The sequence below is a fragment of the Pogona vitticeps genome, chromosome 5 (assembly GCF_051106095.1).
Source record: "Pogona vitticeps strain Pit_001003342236 chromosome 5, PviZW2.1, whole genome shotgun sequence".
Lineage (NCBI taxonomy): Eukaryota > Metazoa > Chordata > Lepidosauria > Squamata > Agamidae > Pogona > Pogona vitticeps.
This window is the reverse complement of record NC_135787.1, coordinates 150,610,245-150,624,721: the sequence shown is the minus strand read 5'-3', so window position 1 is coordinate 150,624,721 and position 14,477 is coordinate 150,610,245. Positions and strand designations below refer to the sequence as shown.

The following is a 14,477-nucleotide window of genomic DNA, read 5'->3' as shown; positions in this document are numbered from 1 at the left end:
CAAATTGGCATTAATAACAAGCAGTTAAAGCTAATAAAGCACTATAAAAAGATAACTAACAAATACAGCAGTGCTACTGGATCAATAGATTTAGTTTATATAGAAAAACAGAAGATACCCAGTGTGTTGTAGAGATTGACTAAGATCAGGAGATTTGGAGTCAAATCCCTATTTGGTCATGTAAACTCATTGCTGGTGATGGCACAAGTAAAACCACTCCTTAAGTATTTCACTCACCTTGAAAACTCTGTTAAATGTGATTTGACAGTACACAAAACACAGAGAAAAGCATGAAGTAATTTGCTTACAGATGAAATAGTGAAAGCAAAGAAGAGATTGAGTTAGCATTCAAGAATCTTGGAGGATTTAAGAGATTCAGAAATCTGGGGGGTCGGTGGAAAGACACTGGAAAATAAAACAATACTGGTATAATGGTTGTTCTGGGTTTTTCAGGCTCTTTGGCCATGTTCTGAAGGTTGTTCTTCCTGATGTTTCGCCAATCTCTGTGGCCGGCATCTTCAGAGGACAGCAACCTGTACTCTGGTGTAGTTGTCTTGAGAGTGCAGTATTTATAGCTGTGAGATAGGCTTTTGTCTTTTCCTGTAGATGGGTGATTAGTGTGTATTGTTGTGGATGTATTGTTGTGCTAAGGGGAAGAGATTATCTGTTCCTGTGGTTGATGGGTGTCATTAGCTGGTCTTTTGTGTGTAGTGATCCCCGGTCCTTGTGGGTGGGTAGAGTTCGTTGACCTTTTGCACATAGTATGTTTGATAGCTGGGAGCCAAGTTTTGTTGAGCTTCATACTTCCCTCTTTTTTGTTGAAACTGTGCTTGTGCTTGTGGATTTCAGTGGCTTCCCTGTGCAGTCTGACGTAATGATTGCTGGTGTTGTCCACTATTTCAGTATTTTGAAATAGAATTTCATGTCCAGTTTGTTTCAGGGCATGTTCATCTACTGCAGATTTTTCTGGTTGTTTTAGTCTGCAGTGTCTCTCATGTTCTTTGATTCTGGTGTGGATGCTTCTTTTTGTGGTTCCAATATATACCTGGCCACAACTGCAAGGTATTCGGTATACTTCTGTGGTGGTGAGGGGGTCCCTTCTATCCTTTGCTGACCGTAACATTTGTTGTATTTTTGTGGTGGGCTTGAATACTGTTTGTAGGTTGTGTTTTTTCAAAAGTTTCCCCATGTGGTCCGTGACCCCTTTGATGTATGGCAGAAATATTTTATTTGTGGGTGGCTGTTTTTCTTCTTCAGTTTGGTGTTGTTTTCTAGGTTTCATGGCTCTTGTGATTTCATTTTTGGAGTAGCCATTTGCCTATAGGGCCCAGTTCAGATGAGCCAACTACACCAGAGTACAGGTTGCTGTCCTCTGAAGATGCCGGCCACAGAGACTGGCGAAACATCAGGAAGAACAATCTTCAGAACACAGCCAAAGAACCCAAAAAACCCAGAACAACCATTAGATCCCGGCCGTGAAAGCCTTCACGAAAATACTGGTATAACTTGTTGACTGAGTATGCCACTTTTCCGAAGCTCAGTATCATAGAATCAGGTTTGATGCAACAAGCCTTATGCATTAGTATTGTGACCTCACAAAATCATTAGCACAGCATGCAGCTTTAGCCAAGGAGTGCAAGCTTCTTCTCAGTGTCAGGAAGATGGAAAGGAAAGGATAAGAAGTACCAATAATCTTTATTTCTCAGATTGCCAAGAGTCATTACAAAGCCTCTTGTTACTGTACTTTTGTTACTTTTGTTACTTTACTACTTGTTGCTATACTTTTGAAATGTAGTGTAATGGTACATTGGACAGAAGCATATAAATATGTCCTGCCTGTCCTAAATGATGCAAAGAAGTTTGTATGTTCATTGAGTTTAACTGCCATGCAACATAAGATCAGAATCTGGAATTCTGTCTGTAGTTCTGCACATAGTGGGATAAGTTATGAGTTAAGCATCTGGCTGTGGAGTAAAAAGTTGGGGGTTCATTTCCCAGAAGAGCCAACATGTGTGGCCAGCTGCATAGTCCCAGGGTGCTCCCAGAAGACAACAGTAAATTTTCCCTAAGTACTCTCTACCTAGAAAACCATGAAATTGATTGCCATAATTCAGAATTGACTTGACAGCACACAATTATTATAAACTTGTAGAGAGGGTATTTAATTTTTTTCCTTTTCACATGAACAGGAATATATAAAGATATCAGGCAGATGTCTAAAGCTTGGCAAAGTTACATTTTTACCACATTCCCAGAATCTTCCAGCCAGCATGGCCACTGGAATCTGGGAATTGCCTCCCTCAAAAGTAATTTCTCCAAACTCTTCCTGTTTGATACTTTAATTGAAGGATTGAATTACGGGATTTATACAAAAAATGATGAGAGCTGTGACTGCATGGTATTTGATGCACTAGTGGTGCTGAACAATTTTTTTTTTTGAGAAACTTTATCTTGAATGTTCCTTGTTTGAATTTACTTTGGTGGAGAAACTGTTAAAGGCTGGGTTTGTGAACCAGTTGTATCTCAGCTATAGAAGCCTCCTTCGTGTATGAATTACAGTATATTGAAATAGTTCTTATGTGCCATCAGGTCACATCTGACGTATGGCACCCGCAATAGAATTTTCACAGTAAATGTGATAGTTAAGAAATGGTCCATGTGTTCCCATGGCCAAACAAGGATTCATACACAAGTCTCCTGAGTGCTTGTCCATCACTTTAGCCACTACACCACACAGAAGAGTATAGAAAGGGACAATGTGGTACCACCTTCCAAGTGTGGTAGCTCTTTGGCTATCTGTATGTACTGCTCACACTTTAGGCTTGGAGAGCTCCAAGGAAAAGCCCATGTTCACAATACTTTCTATATGTGTGTTTTCTGTGCATTTTGGAGTCCTGGTTATGCCAAGGTACCATAATATATGGAAAGAGTAACTGCATACATCTGTGTCGATCATAAGGTCATCATGAGTTTCAGTAGAGGATCTGCGCCACCCCACAGTCTCTGTCTCAGCTTGATGACCCTGTATGCAGTTTTTCAGAAAAGGGGCTCCCTTCTGCCTTGCACATGTCACAGATTCCTAACGCACTTTAATTTTTTGTACATGTAAAATGGAATAATTTGCTGACATATTTTAGTGGGGATAGATTGGGTTCAGGCAAAGCAAAATACAAATGCAAAAGCAATGATAAGAAATTTTCACACTATATTTATAGCATAGGCTGCTAACTGTGTCTGTGATTAAGCCAAAGTGCATTCTATGCACCACTGGCTTCGACAGGAGAATTAAATGTGTACACTACTTGTCACCCATTTAAATCAATGGAATTTGAAAATGTTAATTTTACCTTGATGGAATACTCTAGACACCCTCCAGCTATCTTTAAATCTCACTGATTTCAGTGAGACTGTTGAGCAGTGTAAATCACTCCTACTGAAATTGATGGGACTTAAAAATCTTTTTTTTTCTTTCACTAGACTGTCCAATTTTTCACATATTTGTTATTTTTACAACAAAGCTGTCAAATTTGAGCACCACGTTTAACAATGAATGTCTCATAAGAAGTGACTTTGTGTCTCCTAACCATCTGGAAACCACTTATATTTGGGGGTTTATGATGAATCTAGTTATTCAGACATTTATGGGAGAGAAAGTACAAAGGAAAGACCCGATCTATGTTTGGTTTGCTGTACAGAAAAATATATTGCATTGTTATTACTATGCTCACATGCCAGTGCCTTTGAATTCAATAGTTGCTTAGGGATGGTGGAACTCTGAACCCAGAGAGACCACTCATTCAATGAAGGCAGATGATGGCTGTGCACAGACATTCATAAGTAAAAGCCTTTTTATATGTATTATTATATGTATTATTTCAGTTACCTTGCACAGGAAAGCTACTGTGTGAGATGCAGAGGTGTAAAGTTAAATCTTGAAACATGACCATCCATCATGACAGTCTCTGCACTCCAGAGACTGGGAAAAATGTTGTTCCTACTCCTAGCACCAGAGGGCAGCCTTTTTATCTCAGGCTCACAAATCATTATTCTCCATCAGGATCTTTTGTAGAACTTATGGGTCTTAATTGTCCATTCAGGACTATCCAAGTCCCTAGTATTTTGCATTACAACAGGAATAGTGACAGCAATATGCTGTTGTTGAGAAAACTCATACATATATGCACACAGCTATTGTGAGGATTACAGCTACTCTCAAGGAAATTCAATGTTCCTGTCAACCAAAGCTTCAGCACTGCAAGCTTTGGTTCCATGACACCTCTCATGGATTATGTCCTTTTATGGTATCAGGGCTACCTGAGGTCATCCGATGCAGTCTTTTAGTAAAACGAACATAAATATTTTGATTTTTTCCCCCAGTGGTTTTCAATCTGTAATATATTGCTACCTTTGCCTCAACATACAATTGTAGTGCATGCTTCACAATTTTTTTAAAATTTACAAAGCAAGAAAGCAAGACTTTAAGCCAAACTTTACAATACAATTGACTGTATATTTGATATGTTGTGTTATTTTTTTTACCAACAAAGACTTTCAATTCAGTAGACTCTCTGTTGCACACTTTTTCAGATGACGGTTGCTGCTGGTACGAGCATTGAGAATAACATTCAAAGGACCATATCCTGCCCTAATGTATGTTCTACATATCTTGGATTTTTGTCTCATTTAAATGCAAATTTTCATTATATCAATTTGCTCTTGTCATTTACAATATCATGTCCATTTCAGGCATACTGCATATTATGCTGCAAGTGAAGATTCTAAACTGGTGGTGGCCATAGATAGAGCTTGGAAGTAACATGTTACAAGTAGAAACATTACATGTAATATGTTACTTTTTTTTAGTAATGTCAACATCAGTATCATTACCCAAGATTAGCATAGCCTCTGGTGGCTTCATTGCACAGCATAAGATATAATGTTCTCTCATTAATCCCAAAGATTTTATTAGGAAGTGGGGTTGTGGGGGTAACCATTTTTATATTTTAAATTGTTTTTCTTTAAAATTTCTAAAAATAAGTTTTAAACAACACGCTTGTAACAAGTTACTCTTCTAGTAACATATAATGTCAATGTGTTTATTCTTCCCCAAAGTAATGAGTAACAAATTAACTTTTAGAAATAGTGTCCCAAGCTCTGGCCACTGATGTATTTCTTTATATACTGTAATTAGTTTTGCTAAAATGTTACAGATATTTCTGAGTGGCTTCATTCCAGCTCAGCACCACTATTGCACTGAAATAAAGAATGCAAGGTTTTGATATCATGCCTGTTTAACTTCTAAATTGAGTCTGAACACTAAGCTATTTTTTTTGTTGGAATTCTTAATCCATATGCTTGTAGAACAACAGTAGTTTCTGCATTCCAAGCAATCTTTCTCACAGTGAGATACTTTGTTTCTTTTATATTTTGAAGTGTATCCTTTACCAGTGATAAGTGTGACTTTTGGATTTTACACACTTATGTACATGTGCCTCTCATGCAATATAGAATGAAAAGGGGTAAAAATCTCCAAGAGAACTGAAACAAGAAAGTAGATTGCCATGTAATTACATGACTTACATAGTCATAAGACAATTATTGCAACAAATACTTTGAATAATGCTATGTAGGCAGCCCCATTGAATAGAATTAAATGAAAAAAAATGTGCCCTACTGATGTTTTGCACAATAACTCCTGTAGCCTCTTAATGGTAGGTCCGTTGGTTGGGCCTTCTGAATGTTTAAGTCCAAAATATCCAGTCGGGAGGAAATGTTGCCCTCTCCTGAACTAACTTATGCCCTATCTAGGTGGCAGCAGTTTCTTTTGGATTTGAGAAACAGTAAGCACTTTAGTGAGGAAAGAAACAAAATGAAGAAGCAATGAAGAAGGAAAAATCACAGTAGAAATATCACCAAAAAGAGGAAGATACTATAATAGCACACAAGATGGCAAACTAATCCTGTAAAATAATGAGAAAGCATAAAAGAATAGCAATCAGTAGTAAGTACAGGATAATGGAATAAAAGCATAAGTAAGATACCCTGTCTGCTTGCCAAAAGCTCTTAGAGAACAGCAGCAGATGGTTCCATGAAGGACCAACCTGGAAATGGCTTGTGCTTCAAACTTCACAAACAAAGATTTTGGAGACCTTATATAATTTAGCTAATATATTACCGCTGGGACTTCTGTACAATCTCAAACCACCTATAGCTGCTGCTATTATTATTATTATTATTATTATTATTATTATTATTATTATTATTATTATTATTATTATTATTATTATTATTATTATTATTATTATTATTATTATCATCATCATTATTATCATCATCATCATCATCATCATCATCATCATCATCATCATCATCATCATTACTATTACTATTACTATTACTATTACTATTATGCCTTGATGTTTCACACTTAATGTACATACATGGCTGACATTAAGTTGTTTGCAAACTCTCCTAATAAATTGCAGTCTCTTAAACATTGTTTAAATGTACAGTACAGATATCAAAACAAACTATGCTGTTGATAACTGTGCTATTACCCACATAAAAAGAGGTAAATTCTCAGAGGGCAGTAACTGTGAACCCAATAATCAATGGTTTATTCAATGCTTAACGAAGCAGAAAACCTATAAACATCTAAGCATCTATGAAAATCTTAATATATATCACAAGGAACTCATTCCAGAACAAGTGAAGGCAGTTCTCCATGCAAAAAGGAAAATTACTGTCATCAATACTTGAGCAACCTCAGTTTTAACATATTTTGGAACTGTGGACCAGGTATATAGTGATCTTTATTATTTAAATAGGAAAACCTATTTAATACCAGTGCTATCATCCAAAGACCTGTAGCACCTTTACTTGCCACAAATTATGCATTGGCATGGGCTTGTTGACCTCAAGAATCTCTTATGGGTCAAATAGTCAAATGTTGAAACTACTTCCTAGGAGCACAGTTCCAGTTCATCAGATGGTAATAGAAAATGATAGAAGACTTAAAGTATTACAACTCACAAATAAGAATCAATCTGCATTAACTAAACACCTCTGGTGCTGAGCGGCATGACTTATTAAACAATTACATGGACAGCACCCCAGTTATCCCCTGGGTGATAATGTTAATAAGCAATAATTGAAACCTGTGGCTTAGACAAGGCCAGCTTCATGTTAAAACTGAGGAATTCATTGGTACAACCCAAAACCAAATTATTTGCATTAGATACAAACAGAAAATAATTTTAATTTGTAAGTAATATATGTAGGGTCTGTCTTAAATTTAGAGAAACAATTCATTATGTCATAGCCGGATACAATAAGGTAGTATCAAGGGATTATATATCCAGAAACAATTAAATTATGAAGATTATTTCTCAGCAGTTGGCTAAATCCTATGGATTACTCACATTTTTCCATATTATAAATTCCAGCCATCTTGAGTTTTACAAACTGAAACTGACAGTGCTATAATAGAACAAGCAAGTTATCATGGCTAAAACAGTTTCTTTATTTTTTTATTTATTTAAAATATTTTTGTCCTGCTTTTCTCCTTAAAAAGAACCCAAGCCTAATATGATAAGCAACAAAGAAAAGCATACCTTACAGAAGTTGGAGTTACATCAACAAGCAACCACAAAAATACAGAAAGTACAAAAATTGCAAAGTACCAAACATTAGGGCAAGAAATTAAATAAGTATGGAAACAAGATCATGTCGTCATCCTCCATACAGTAATTTCATCCTCCTCCATACACTAATTTCAGCAATTGGAGTCATTCCAAAATCTTTGATTACCAATTTAAAACAATTGCCAATAGCTGCTAATTTGCTTCCTGAAATTCAAAAATCTGTAATTTTTGCTATTATGTTATCTGACAACAAGAACAATAGCTGACTTACAATTGCACTAGAATGATCTATATACCTCTTAACATGTGTGGCAAAAAGTCAAACAATATGCATTGTGACCATTATGAAAAGATACAGGATTCTGGCCCTTGACATCAGGTGAAAAGCTTAGGAAGCAGTGACACTGACAGAGGAATCAGCAGGCTTAAGAAGTCCGGCAGAACTAGAGACCATTGAGCCTGAACCAACTACTCTAACTTCAGCACATCCAGCAACAAAGATGCATACTATGGATAAGTGCCAACCTCGGCAAAGCACTCAATATGAGTCCTTTGAGTAGTGGAGCTGTGTTAGGTTCCAGACAAGAAGCCTGGCCTTTTGAAGCATTTTATTTAAAGGAAGGGATGGTGCCTGAAAGTGCCATATATGCACTAAAGCAGTTATGGCCTCACTCTAGTCATTTTTTTAAAAGTAGGCTGCTGACTGGTTAGGCTTCAGAAAAAGACTTCTTAACTGTTAGAGCAGAATGACAATGGAACTAATACCTTGAGAGTTGGAGGGCACTGCAATGCTGGAGGCGTCCAAGAGAAAATTGGACAACCAGATGACTTGGATACTTTGATTTGGATACCTGCACTGAGTAGGGGATTGGACTTGATGGCCTTATCACTCCCTTCCAACTCAATCATTCTATGCTTGTATGGTTCTACAACTAGGAACTATCCTATGAACTGCTCCATCTAGTCCGCCTGTCCTCTGTTGGAATCATGAACCTAGCAGGCTGATGGGCTTTGTGGTGATCACCAGATAATTGGGATAGCAAAGAGTCTCTTAGAAATAGAGAGGTTAAAGAAGTCAGTCACACACAGAGATGGATGTCTGCCAGCAGTGCTCCTGGTGGGTGGCTAGTAGAAGAGGCAGAATAACGCCGAATGGGTTCCCAATGAATTCTGCTCTGCCCCCAGGAGGACTGTGCTTTTATTAACATTACAAGCTCACAGACAGTGACAGCATACAGATAGGTTACAGGGTTCAGATAGGGCGATGGTTACATCATGCCTTTAGGGTTGGCCTAGGGAAAGGCAATTAAGCAAGCTCTCTACACTGAAGAATCAGCCAACAACTTAGCAACTTTGGGGAGAAATCCCCCCACAGTCCTCAGCCCTGTGTTCTAAGAATCCATGACAAACATCTGCCTGGCCCCCTGTATGTCAACAAAATACTGGTATTATTGGATGGGTTCTGGATGTTTTTGCTGTGGCCCGTGATGGAACACAGGAGTTTAGATAACTTGCTATCTGTCATTTTCTTTAGAAAGGCAATATATATTTAATATATGGTTTGCCTTGTTTTGAAGAAATCCTGTCATATACAAGGACGGGTTGCTTATATATAGTTTAAAAATGTCTAGCCCTGACCGTGTGAATTTTGTAAAGTACTTACATTGTAAACAGAACATGTGGAATTAAATCCCTTATTCTATATGGTTTGCTAAGTCTTTGACTTGCCTTACATAGAATTGTGCTTCAGCTTTGTGAAATTGTTATCTGAACAATAGTAAGGTTTTATTGCTCTGGGTTTTGTAAGCTTATCTTAGACTAGTGACTTATTTGCAATATCTGTCTACGTGACAGAAGGTAGTTAAAAAGGAACTCTGACTACATCCAGACAGCCTAGAGAGTAGGGGCTGATGTAGCTTTATAATATGATCACCTTTCTAAGTCTAGTGTGTGTTAGGAGTAATAATGCCAAAGGTTTCACCTTTAGCTATACATGACTATATGAATCATTACCACAAAGGAAATATAGAAGGAGAATGCTACAGATGCAGGTGTCTGCTATAGATATTAGGGCAAGTTACCAGTGATAATGATAAATACAGGATTAAAGCATTTTGTAGGCATATTTGGTTCATATGCTAAAAGTACAGTGGAAAACAAAGGTTATTCTATAAACAGCATGTTTATAGAATAAATTAGTGAAACATATATGTTAATGTGAGAACTCTCTTTTTAAAATATTCTGTCTCTTAGCAACCCCATGAGCATCAGGAGGAGCTCCTTTTCTCTCTTGTTATCTAAATATAGGTAAAAGTTCCCCTTAACAATTAAATCCAGTTGTGTCCAACTCTAGGGTCCCGGGGCTCATCCCCATTTGTAAGTCAAAGAGGTGGCATTTGTCCTTAGACACTGTTCATGGTCACATGGCCAGAATGACTAGATATGGAATGCCCTTACCGTCCCACCGACATGGTACTGTACCTATTCATCTACTTGCATTTGCATGCTTCCAAACTGCCAGGTTGGCAGGAGCTGGGACAAGCAATGGGAGTTCACCTTGTTGCATGGATTCAAAGTGTCAACCTTGTGATAGACAGCTCAGTGGTTTAACCCACAGCACCACCGGCATCCCCTACCTAAATATACTTTTGCTGAAACAGAAGTACCTTAGGGTACTTCTGGCAGATTATAGTAAGGCAGGTTAGAGTTCCCAAATTCTGCTGTCAATAATTCTCCTGAGTAACATCATGATATGTCAGATATTTCCTTCTCTAATAATTAAAAATAATAAGCTATTGATACCATTTTATTTTTAGAGGATAAAGAGTACATTTCCTTTCTGATAGCTCCATGTCAGTATGCCATTAAAAGCTAGAGATAGAAAGTTCTGGGTTTTAAATTTTGAGGGTTGAACAGTTTTACGCTTAACTCTCCCACTTCCAATATGTTGCTTATTCAGTGAAATGTAGCCCCCCTTTCAGTGAATATTTTTAATTATTGTATGAAATAGATTTGCAGATGAAGTTGGCTGAAGTGTGACTCTGAAGTGACATGGAGCCCTCAATGTGGTGGTTCTCACTGCTCTTCAGACAGTTCCTGTGCTTTCTGACAAAAGATAGTGAATTGCAGTTCCTGGAAATCACCAAAAGTTGCTGTTTACCAGCAATCACAATTCATTTTAAAGAGGTTACAAGCTCCTCCCTTCAATGTAACACTCCCAAACACTGATCTGTCACATTACAAGTGGACTTTCAGTGGAGAACTTTGTGATTATATGTGGCACTTCATGTCTAGCCCATAGAAGTTTCCTAGGGCAAAATACTGCCTTTCCAAGATTGCCTAATCTTGATGGAGATTATCCAGTAAAGTAATCTGGATGATTTTGTCTCAGTTTAACCAAGCCATGGCAGAAACTACCCTTCTACCCAGGCACACAAGGCCTTTTTCCATGCACAACTAAACAGGAGAGTTCTAATGGTTTCCCATCTCCTCTAGTTGGAGACACAATTATGACCAGCTTTGGTTCAAACTAAGATGTTAAACAAACTTCAAACCATGTTTAAATATTCTTATTTATTCCAAAGCTAGTGAACCTGGTTTTCTTGCTTTGGTGAAATGAAAAGATAATGTTAATCGAAGGCTTCCTGTTTGGGAGGTTGACACCATAAACAGACTCTGTGCACAGGCAAACCTCCATATCAGAGGTGTGCAAATTTGTGTTTTTGGACCACAGCTCCCAACAGCCATGCTACCTCAGAGATATAGTCCAAAAACACAACTCTGCACACATCTAATTCAGGGATCTGTGTATTAATTGTCCAAATGTATGCTAGGCCATGCTGAAGTGAAACAAGTGTTAGCTTGTACAATGAAACAAATATAGCTTGTCGTTCTAAATATAAAACCTGAAACTAAACTGACCTAAAAAGCCAGGTATTTTTAAAAATTGATGTTCAGAAAAGGAACAGAAAAGATAAGCATACTTATTTGCCTACAGCAAATCTGCAAACTCTATGAATTCAAGCAATCAGTTCCTGGAGCATTGTTCATTTTAACCTTGTTCCGTCTTGCTCATTGTTACTGAAGGCATTTCATGTGAAAAATATGAAATGAAAATTACAAGCAGTAAAGTTCCTTCTTTTCTCAAACAATATTGAGCACACACCTGTGAAAAATAAGAAACTGCACTCTGGAATTCTTTTTTTCATGGCAGTCTCTGTAAGGTTCCTGCTGGCTAGGGACTCAATGGCAACAAAAGACTCTCGACTGTATCTCCTGGTACATTTGCTGTTTCTTGTGATGAATTATCTTTATCATGTAAGCATTCTTCAGCTTCCTCTTAAATATTTTTCTCATCTGAGAAATGCATGATTGGCACTCAGGAATTCCTCATGCCTCTTCTTCTTTTTTTTCTTTTTTTTTTAAAAAAAACTATCTGCCTTTTACTATGGTTCTTGTCAGAAGCCTACCTGGAGATTAACTTGAGAGTCTTTTCTACCTTGCTAGCTCTCAGACCTTACACTTTAAGAGATTCCAGACACTCTGTTTCTTCAGCTACCTGCCTTTGAGCTCTCCTGCTGCTTCTTCATGCCCTTTCTTATACCCATGAATTAACCTACTTCCCAAATTGATCCCACTGGTGCTCTTTCACACTTCTCCAGTCTTTACCCTTTGATGATCAACCTTTTATGAGCTCTGAAGTTGCCATCTCATCAAGTTATATTTATGAGCGGCTGAGAATGGATTATAATGTGTATTGTTAACTAGCTTATTGAAAACTGTGCTTTGTGTGTATCTGGCTTGATTTATAAATAATTGTTATGTATGTATGATTGTAATTCTTTCCAAGAATCACCTGTCCCAACTCAGTGCTTCAGCCATCACTTTATGATACCTTAGTAGTAATGTGATTTTTTTTTTAATCTTTCAGGTTGTTCCTGGGTTCATATTCATACCTTGACAATATCATAGTTAAATACATATAAAAGTCACATTGGTGGGGTGAAAAGAAGTGTGAAATTTTGAGCAATCCAAAGAGAAGTGTTCAAAACACTAGAATGTTTTTTAATGCTTCTTGAGACTTTCTGGACAATTAGCCAAGGAGACTGTTTTAATAGGTTTGGCATTGGTACATGCCAGTTTAATTTCTAAATGTATCCCATGGCTGCTGCTTTTAAAAGGCAGTTTAAAATAATCTGAAGAGTCAAATAGGTCCCACATAAAGTACCAAAGATGGCTAGCAAATCTAAATGTTATGAGTTTCCAATAATCCTAATCCAAAATTTCCAATAATCCTTATACTAAATTATTTCAGACATTGACAATAGATGAGGATATTGAGCACCAATCACCAATCAGATCTTTCCAGCCTACAAAACACTGTCATATTAAAAATGTCATAGAACCAGCTAATTATCTAACATTGCTGGAAGTAAAAAGGTTTAGGAGAGCTTTTACTCTGGCAAGGTGTGCTGCCCTCACCTCTGCTATGATTGAAGGGAAGTACAAGAATGTCCCACTTGCTGAGAGGCTGAGTTCCTGCCCCCTTGATGAGGTCAAGTCCATGAAGCACATGTTTTTCCTCTGTCCGCATTATGCAGTAGCACAAGATCAGATTACCCCATTTATTGAAAACATCCGTGGCTGATCAGAGAAAACTAGACTTGAGTATCTCCTCTCAGACAGGGATAGTAAGGTATCATACAAGGTGGTTGGGTTCTGTCTGATGATTTTCAAGTTTCAAAAATTTCCTCATACTTGACTCTGGTATTGATATGGAGGGTGTTGAATTGCTTGTATACTTGTTTGTTTGTTTTGTCTATGTTTGATGTTGTTACATATTGCAGAGATTGTGTGGATCTGGGTTGTCTACTTCTCTCTATGATAGGTCTTAGGACTGTAAATAAAGGATTGATTGATTGATTGATTGATTGATTGATTGATTGATTGATTGATTGATTGATTGACAATAGTCTCTGTAGATCATGGAGAGGCAATTTATAGCTAGGGATGATTGTTACCCATTCAGTTTCTCTCTTCCTCTGAGTTTACATACCATTTTCCTAGTAGGTTTTTTGTGTGTAGCATAGATTTTCTTAACAACATTATATTATTATGGGTATCTCTGGTAGATATTTATTTATTTATTTATTTATTGGACTTATATACCGCCCCATAGCGCTACAAGCACTCTCCGGGCGGTTTACAATTTTAATTATAAAGGCTACACATTGCCCCCCCAGCAAGCTGGGTACTCATTTTACCGACCTCGGAAGGATGGAAGGCTGAGTCAACCTTGAGCCGGCTACCTGGGATTTGAACCCCAGGTCGTGAGCACAGTTTTAGCTGCAGTACAGCGTTTTAACCACTGCGCCACGAGATAGCTCAGTGATTTAGATAAATGGTTGCTGAGTGAGGGGTTGGAAGTTTGATTCCCACTGTGTGGCCTTGGGGCAAGCTGTACAGTTCCAATATGACCCCAAAGGAAGGGAATGTTAATTGAGTATTCTCTACCTACAATATCCTGAAAAGTGTTGCCATCAGTCAGAACTGACTTGACAGTACATTATTATTTCTATCTTTGGTATAATACAAAGTATTTTGTGATGCCTTGGTCCCAAAATGGCATTAAGACTCATTCATTTTGAGTTTAAAAGTTACTCATGGTAGATTTGTAAATTGCTAGAACTGGTTTGTTGATATAACTCAAGAAAGTTGCTTGCATTTCTGGACTGTTTCAGGAAGTCTGGCACTGAGACTGTCATGTACAAATGGTACCAGTTGTTTGTTCTTAATGATTTAGGCCCTCTTATCTTGACAAGACACTTTGATGAC

The 14,477-nt window shown here is 37.5% G+C and overlaps 1 protein-coding gene across 18 annotated transcripts in view; it reads left to right on the top strand.

The window, feature by feature from the left end:
- Positions 1–14,477, top strand: part of PPFIA2 (PPFI scaffold protein A2) — a 324,926-nt gene that overhangs the window by 171,389 nt on the left and 139,060 nt on the right. For 12 of the 18 annotated variants that reach the window (XM_078376967.1, XM_078376962.1, XM_078376960.1 and 9 more), the window contains one exon: positions 4,588–4,650. The exons of the other annotated variants lie outside the window; for them this stretch is intronic. In XM_078376967.1, coding sequence (XP_078233093.1) covers positions 4,588–4,650 — 63 coding nt within the window. The remainder of the gene's footprint in view (positions 1–4,587; positions 4,651–14,477) is intronic. 18 annotated transcript variants of the gene reach the window in all.